Consider the following 9,099-nt stretch of genomic DNA (forward strand, 5'->3'; position numbering starts at 1 on the left):
GTCTGTACTTATGATATAAATCCCCTACTAAAAATGCAATGACTATAAAATAGTACAATAGTTTCAGAGGGGTACACATATCACATTTAACTATATGGAGAGGTACAGGGAAGAATTGTTCATTAATGAGACTTCCCACAGTTTCCTCGGCCCACCCTGCAGTACAGGCCCATTTGCCAAGTGGGTGGCCTCACATGAATTGATACAGTGCAGCTATTATTTCAAAACGGATTACGTCTTCCTCTTATTTGAAACAGCCAGCTAGAGAGAGAGTTGCCTCTCTCACCATGTGCCAAACCATCCAGCGATGAGGAACACTGAAGGAAATGACCGTTGTTTAAGCCAAGAACATAAAAGATACAAACAAGCTCAAAAAAATGAATGTGCTTGCTTTATTTTTACATTAAGCTTATTTCAATCCAAAACAATCTCACCCGCTGTGGTCATTTAAACATCAACATGTAACATAATGAACAGTGATACTCAAGTACTGTACTTAAGTACAATTTTGTGGTACTTGTACTTTATTAGAGTATTGTTAAAAAAAAAATTCATGCATGAATAATTCAATAATATTATATATTATTGGAAACAGATTCTGTTGAGGGACCAGCTGAATAATCTTATTTTGCTTTTGTACTTAAGGTAGATTTTGAATGCAGGACTTAGTAAATACTTAAGTATTTGTACAGGGTGTTATTGCTACTTACACTATGAGGATCTGAATACTTCTTTCACCAATGCCAATACACCCTGGGAGTCATTTTTGAGCCAGTAAACTAAAATAGGCCTTCAATGAAAATAATTGCAATGCATTCGAAAGGAATCTAGCATAATAAAGACAAGCAGTTATGCAGCTGTATTTTGTGTCGTTGCAGCCATTGTTATAGATAAAGAAAAAAGTACTTGTATAAAACAGGAATCCAAAACATGTCATCAGCTCATTGCTTCAGGTTTGAATCTGCTGTTGTTTTGATGAAGACTGTTTGCAGGAGGAGGAGAACGTTTAGAGTGGGAGGCTAAAAAGTCAAAGATGCAGTCAGATGCGCAGCTTTTTTTGTGAATGAAAGGAGAGAAGGGGGTCTGCGCCTGTTCTGTCCCAGACAGGGCCGCCGTGCCACCGGACACTCTGGACCATGACCTTGGACAGCAAACTCATGGACGAGACGGACATTGACGTAGAGGGACAGGCAGACTGTGGTGAAGATGTGAAGAACACAGATGTGTCAGTGTTCAGTAAGGGTAATGCCGAGTTCGAGCAAAGCGCTTCATCCTTCACTCCTGAAAACCGGGAGGAGGGAGACTTTGCAGACCGGTTACAGGATGGTTCAGGCAGGAGAACCGCCTCGGTGAAGCCCCCGTACTCTTACATCGCTCTCATCACCATGGCCATCCTCCAGAGCCCGAAAAAGAGACTCACCCTCAGTGAGATATGTGATTTTATCAGCCAGCGCTTTGCGTATTATCGGGAGAAGTTTCCTGCGTGGCAAAACTCAATCCGTCACAACTTGTCTTTAAATGACTGCTTTGTGAAAATGCCCCGGGAGCCTGGGAATCCTGGCAAGGGAAACTATTGGACCCTGGATCCCATGTCGGCCGATATGTTTGAAAACGGGAGCTTTCTTCGGCGGAGGAAACGCTTCAAGAGGCAACATTTCTATTTGGGAGCGCTGAAGGTCTCCAGAGCGCAGGAGCGCAGCCTGATGCCCGTTTTTCCTCTCCTCGGAGCGCACAGGATGGGTTGTCCCCAGGGTCCCGATTTGTACCACGACCTGGGCATAAGAAGTCGTTTAAGCTCCCACACTGGTCCCAGCATCTCGCCTGTAAGCAGCATCATACCTGCGCTCTCCTCGCTCCTCTCCAAGACTTTCCCTTCTTGTCTAACTTTTGAACATTTCGACCCGGGACGCTGCGCCGCTGTCCCATCTTTGGCTCCAAACTCCTCGTTCATGCCTCCTGTCTCGCTGCACAGAATGATACCCAGCTACCCTGTTTCTCAGTTGTCCAATTTCCCCACTGGGATCATAAACGTTTCTTCTAATTCAATTTAATGTAATGATATCCGCCTGTCTTGAACTTAAGGAATCTTCTTCCTCTCAGCCTGATATTAAATAAACCCATGGCACATTATGTAAAAATACTACAGTTTTAATGATGGCCTAAGCTTGCACACAGGCCACCATGTTTAGTTATTTGATTGCTAGAAGCAAATGTTTTTGAATAGGTGATATTTTACAGTTCTTAAATATGTTTGGAATAAAACGTGATTGAAATTTTATTTTCCTTACATTTTGACTGACTGTTTTACATATTTTTTTGTCTTTTTGTTTTTACGAAATTTAAGACTAGACTCAAGTGAACGATTTGTGGGTATTAAAGCGCACGAGAATTACAAAACTCGTGAGAGTTGCGCACGAAAAAAAAAAAAAAAGATTTATTCCATATTCTTAATATAATTTCAAAAAACTTATTATTATTATTATTATTGCTACTACTAGTAGTAGTAGTAGTAGTATAGAGCATTTTCGGGCAAAGGGGGTCGTTTTATTTGTTAGAATCAGAATGAAGAAAATTATAAATTAGGCTATAAAAAAATTAAATGTAGTATGCCGGTATGTGAAACAGTCCAAGCTCTTAGGTAAATGTTGAACTTCTCCGATAGGCCTATGGATTTGCACAAACGTACCTACACTTCTCTGGCTTGAAAAATAAATAAAAATTGTTTGTGGTGACATCGCTGCGTTTATTTAGCTGTGGATGATTGATCAGCATTGTTATAAGTTTAGAGTGGATGTAAACACAAGAGGGCACAAAAGATCTGAACATGTGCACATTTTCTCTCTCCCTCCCTTTACTGAGTGACCGTTTGAGCTCGCGCGCGCGCGCGCGTGTCTTCCACATCATGTTTGAAAGTCCCATTTCGCCAAAACAGGCCTTCATGACACACGCTGGTCTTGTGAGCCTCTGCAGCCTAAATACGTAGCACATGACCGAAGCAGTGTTCAGCATGAATATCAAATACATTTGATCATCTGGCCGTCAGGTATTAATACAAGTTAAAACTGTACCGCTGGCTTTAATCGGATGTACCAAGTGCTCTTTGTTTTGTTGTGTGGAAATATGAGCGGCAGAAGTGCGCCTGCAGAGATCGTTTAGTAAAAGTAGCAATACCACAACTGAAAAATACACAATCATAATTCTATGTAGCCTAATTACAGAGATAATATGAGCAGTAAAATGTACTGAAACATTAAAGGTAAAGTAGTCACGATGCAGAATGGCCCTTTTTCAGAGTGATGCATTTATGCATATTATCACCATTTTAATGTTGTAGCTTCCAGTGGAGTTAATCTGTTAGTTCATTATATAGCCAATAATTGCATAAAGCTCATCATATATACATATGTTTTCAAGTAGTTACTTGAGTAAAAAGTACAACATGTACAGTTTACCTATATAAAACGTTTGTATCTGAGTGTTTGTATGGGTGTGTAAGAGATTGTAAGAGAGTGTGAAGCAGGGTGAGTGTGTAAGAAGTTGCAACACTAATTTAAACAGTAGATAAAAAAAATAAGCAGCATCACGGGTAACTGACAAATGTTGTTAATCTGCTTTCATACAGTGTCCTCCTGTCAAACCCATCAATGCAAAATAACATTCCTCACAAGAGGAAACCCAAACTTTACATGGAATATCTAGTATAACCCTTCTTCTTCTATTTTTCAGTTTTACCTTTTTTTCAAAACATCTTGAATTTCTGAAACACGTTTATTTCACTCCAACATAAGTTTAACACGTTTTTACAGTTCAATGTACAGTTTTGCATGTTTTTACAGTCAGTTTTACATTACACTCTTGCTAAGGAGGTAGGAAACATTTTTTGCACTGTATTTCATTTTATCCACTCCAGAAGAACACTTGGTAAATGTGTGGAGGAAATCTCTCCCAGGATGTAGCTGCTGGTGTAAGTGTGATGTGGCTCATAGCAGGTCTTCTGCAATCTATAAATAGCTGCCGTCCACCTAAATAACCCCCCAGGGAGCAGTTTGCTTTTCCTGGCATACTCAGTCATATATGAGTTTAATCAATTATAGCGCATATACACGCTTACTGTCCTGTTCCCCACTTTGAAAAAATAAATTTCCAATTTCTTCCGTATATCTTCATGGAGTGTGGCCCCTTAAAGTCAGTCAGTGAACCAGAGCCCCTGAGCCCTGTGATAGGAAAGGGGGACGCCTCTCTAATCCCTAAAACCTGGAATGGACAGATGACAGAGACATATAACAGCAGAGCCACCCATGAGCTCATAAGTTATCCACATGTCTGTATAAAAGAGAAAGACTTTATTGAAAGAGTGGAATGGCAAAGCAAAAGTATGGAAGTCCATTTCCACCAGTGACAGAAAAAAATCGGTGAAAAGTTAGACATGAGAAAAACATGCTCATGATAAAACGAAATTATGAGATAAAACATCAAAATTTTCACTCACTATCACATAATTTTGACTTACATGTGCATTTATTTAAATCATAACTAACTTTCCTGGCAGAAATGGACTTCCATACAAAAGACAAAGAAAGTGAGTGTCACATTTGGAAACAAAAAAATCCATGAGGCAGAGAGGGAATGACAGACGAACATAAGGTCAAAGTGACAATCCAGTTTATTTCTGCTGACAACTTTTCATCCAAACAGCTGCTTGATAGATCCTCGGCTCTCTTTCAGAGGTGTGGATGTGTGTTAGGGAAAAATGTGTCCAATTATAGTCAGGCCTTGAAATAAAACCACAACAAAAGCAGAAAATGAGATGATTGCTGAAACTTTTTTCCCCAGCTCCAAACAAGCGGACACTGACAGCAGCCAAAGCAGAGAGCTGAGACATGACGTAAACAGCTCACCCGCAGTCACCCATTAACTGATTCAACACATTGGAGAATTTGTCTTTGTGTTTCTGTGTTTTGCAGTGAAGGGGCTCGCATATGTTTGCCCATTTTTACCACACATCACTGCAGTTTCTTGGTCAACAAACGACACAGAGGTGGACCAAGAGTAAACACCAGGACCTCTACAGGCTCAGTGATGTTCTTTGATAAAGGGACATTTGCTTTCAATTAATCTTTTTTTATACTCCTGAAACTTGTTCCTGGCATTTGTGCTGTTTTCTTTCTCGGCACCTTTCCTACCCTTTACCAACTCTTAACATGAGCTAAAGGATCATTTCACCCAAATTACAAAATACATATTTGATCACTCAGCCCACGGTGTCTGGAGATTCAAATCTTTTTAATTTCAATTCAGCTTAGTTTCTGAAGGATCCACTCAGCATAAGCATTGTTTTCCAGGGAGGTCTAAAATTAGCATGTTAGCATGCTAACATTTGCTACGCAAAGTACAGCTGAGGCTGAAGGGAATGTTATTAGTTTTGCAGGTTTTCAGTCATAAACCAAAGAACTGATGATGGCATCAGAGGAAAAGTTAATGGGTCATCAAAGTGATTACACTTCATCCTGAGGGGGAAATGTGTTTCATGGCAATCTGTCTACTAATCGAGACATTTCACGCAAAAACACAAATGTGAACCTTATGGTGGCGCTAGAGAAAAACTCTGATCTTGTGGACAGACTGACATTGCTATCTCTAGAGACAATGAAAACAAACTATAAGACAATGAAACAATTAAAACATAAAACAGTGAAGTATCAACAGTCTGTTGATCGAGTGTACTGGTGTCCAGATCTCAGTTTACATTTGGAAGCCTGTAGACAAGCTTGTTCCCAATTAAGTGGACCTGTCTAACTGAGACCATAAATACTGGAAGCTGCTCTTGAATATAGAACAGCAAGACCATACTCTTTATAAAATTATTTACAGAGACCCAACAATGCAGATTTATAAAAACATTATATATATATATACACAGTATATATACAACATATTGTTGGCTTACTACAAATGAGACACACGTGACCCTTAATTACTTTATTAACATTTGTAAGTGCAGAATTGGTGGTTAGGTTTAGAAAGATAGGCCAGTTTAATGCATTTAATCATGCTTTCCATGAATTTCCATTGAAAACAGCAAATACTACATTTATGGAATTAAACATCTGAAATATCAACAAAAGCATATTATCATACATTTTCATGGATGGTAAAAAAATCAAAGTCAGCATCTTACAGTCATGTGTATTTGTAGAGCCCCTATTCATTTTTAATAGTCACATATAAATACAAGAACAACACTTCTCTTCAATACCCTGCTTGACTTCATTGTAGCTAAAAACTACAGAAGCTATCTGCTCAGTTTCTTTCTGCTCCCCACACTCCATTAGACATGCAAACCAACCATCACCAATGTAAGGCAGGTCTGAGTACCACTACCACTGTTGATGATCCAGGGTTTGCTCCATGCATTTGGGTTGCTTGGAGATTTATTCAGATACACTCCTAAATGAATCCTTTATCACTTGGGTGGGTGAAGAATAGCCACTTGTTTGGGTTCTGGCTTGGATCACCATCTGCATGTATGTGCAGCTTCACTTTGAGCTGGAAAGGAGACCACACTTCCCTGACAGCCTGAACCTGTTTCCACAAGCTTAGACGGGAGGGTGATAAAACCAGCTTCATCATTCTTATCAAGAGCTTCCTCTCGAAAACCTCTCTTACTACGGACATTGCATTGCAGTAGATGCAGTAGAGGCCTGCGTCATCAGAAACCTCTGCCATTTGACATTCAATTGACTGATTTTAAAGCATTTTGCCAACTGCCAGTTTTTACCATAATCGTCACTATACAGATAGAGTGCACATGGCATAGAGCAATTACATATTATACAACAGAATGAGCGGGAGCAAGAAGTACAAGCATAAGCTGGGACGATCAATCTATCTCTATCACTCTTTGTTTGAAGACCATGGCCTTGCCCAACAGCAAATGTGGCCCAGGTCTTAATTTCACTGAGTGTGTCACTGTCAGTCAAATCAGTCACATCGCTCCAACTTTGTTCATGATCCTTGCTTGTGATGTGGCAGAGACGAGACTTGTTGCAGCCCCACCATCTCTGCCAGCCCTCTGCCTTTGACACAGATGAAAAGCAGGAAAAATGTTTTGCTGGTTTTCTCATACACCAGGCAGGGGTTCATAGGACGGTATCCATCAACATGTGCCTTCTCCACACATTTGAGTTTTGACCACTAGAAAGGATATTATTCAGAGATGTGTAAATAAAACAAAGCAGTTTTGATGCGGTTGAAAGCTAAACTGTATATTCACAAGTAATTCAGCAATGAAACAATTGCTTGGGATGATTACCTCAATCGTCCTCATGTCAGAGCCCTCCTTCTTCAGCTTTCCTGTTTTCATGACCAGCTTTTTTGTACAGGAGTCATCTGTAGTTTCCCTCTGCTCTGCAAAGGCTAGAAGAGTTCCACTTTCTCTCTCGTAGAAAAGAGCAGGAATCCTGTACACTGCATTGTCGCAGGCTTTAAAGACGGTTTTCTCATCTGTATTCTTATCTTTAGTTCACAATGACGTGAGGGTTTGTTGCCCATGGTTGTTGTCTGTGCGTAAAATGATCATACAATGTCTAAGAAAGGAAGACATGCGGCTTTCTCCTCCAGGATCATCAAAGATTGCTTGCTTTTATCAGGCTGGGTGGTGCAGTTTGTGAATGAGGAAGGGGTGTTAATTGCACTGAAAACTAAGAACTGAAACCCACTGCCCAAGCACTGATAAAGTAGCCTGATATAAATAACACAACTTCTTTCTTGTCCTTCTCTTAGTGATAAAACAAGAGAAAGAAAAGAAAAGACGAGTATCCACTTCATGTTTGGAACATAGTCGTGCTTAATACAAGGTGGACTACTGTTTGATTGTATTTATATATTCGCTCCTCTTTTCATCCAGTGTTGCCAACTCTTGTGAGACAAATAAGCAACAGCGGCTTCAAAAACAAGCCCAAAACAAGCCCAATATTAAAATAGCCAGTTACGGCTCAGTAATTGAGCCTGCAATATATTAAAATGAAACCACTCAGAGTTTGAAAAGCAAAAACAGAATTTATTTATATTAGCTTTGGGGGTTACTATTGTATACTATATTTAAGGTGATGCTGACAACTTGGAAAACATTATCCGTTAATGATTACAATTTACAATGACAGAATATGTGATTGTTGGATTACTCACAAAGCGTGATGTAATCTGATTACCTCTAGTCTATATATAGCCAGAAAATGAAAAGCCTGTAACAATGCTGATTTAAATTTAAAAAGGAAAACTAATTAGAATCATGTGCTCCATTAACGTCAAATTAAATGCAAATCACCACCGATAATGGCTAGGATAATGCCTTCATTCTAAAATGAAAGATGTGTTTAACTTTAATTAGAAACAACCAACCTATAAACTACTGTATTAACTTATTGTTTCTGAGCAATGTCAAAATTCAAAACAATGGTGCACTCTAAAAATATAACTATAAACCTATGAAATCTGGCTCGTAACTAGGCAGTAACCACAATAAAACAATAACACTTCATTCAAATGTATCAGAAAAATATTATTACAATTGTTTGTTTCTGAAAAATACCTATTATATATACACATATTTTATATATCTACAATTAACACATTCACTTCTTGCTCATCCTGTGTCCTTTTCCTCTCCACCTGACACTATATTGGGAGCTGTGTTCGTTGGAGCACAGTTGTCCCAGTGAGATCTGGGTCTCTACTCTGAGGACAGCAGCACACTCCTTGTCAGAGAACTGAAACTCATTGTCCAAGCACTGATAAACCGCTCCAACATCAAAAAACACCTTTCATGTATGTAGAGTTTTGCCTCACTTTGCTCCTCAATTTTACATCTATGACTAATTGAAATGTTCATAAAAAATACAACATTTAATGCAATTAGACTTAAGGTTAGGTTAGATTAATTAGGCTCCCCAATAATGGGACCCTAGAACCGCCCCTCATCATGCATTGGTTAATAGCTGCCAAGGCGTCAGAAGATGAACTGCCTTTGTAGTCTTATCAGTAAGTATGTATCAACGCATCTGTGGCATAATCAATAAGAAAAAATTGACAAATCCAAAC

General features: G+C 39.2%; 1 protein-coding gene and 1 pseudogene across 1 annotated transcript; one reads left to right on the forward strand and one right to left on the reverse strand.

The window, feature by feature from the left end:
- Positions 1–518: 518 nt before the first annotated feature.
- LOC122873313 (forkhead box protein D3-B-like) lies at positions 519–2,732 on the forward strand. Its single transcript, XM_044189892.1, has one exon. The coding sequence runs from the start codon at positions 1,137–1,139 to the stop codon at positions 2,049–2,051; it is 915 nt and encodes a 304-aa protein (XP_044045827.1). The 5' UTR covers positions 519–1,136; the 3' UTR covers positions 2,052–2,732.
- Positions 2,733–5,983: 3,251 nt separating this feature from the next.
- LOC122873450 lies at positions 5,984–7,579 on the reverse strand (annotated as a pseudogene).
- Positions 7,580–9,099: the final 1,520 nt, after the last annotated feature.

This window comes from Siniperca chuatsi, linkage group LG3 (genome assembly GCF_020085105.1).
Source record: "Siniperca chuatsi isolate FFG_IHB_CAS linkage group LG3, ASM2008510v1, whole genome shotgun sequence".
Lineage (NCBI taxonomy): Eukaryota > Metazoa > Chordata > Actinopteri > Centrarchiformes > Sinipercidae > Siniperca > Siniperca chuatsi.

Bases quoted from the DNA above. Each gene is read 5' to 3' on its own strand.
- LOC122873313 (XM_044189892.1), top strand. From the start codon at position 1,137: ATGACCTTGGACAGCAAACTCATGGACGAGACGGACATTGACGTAGAG.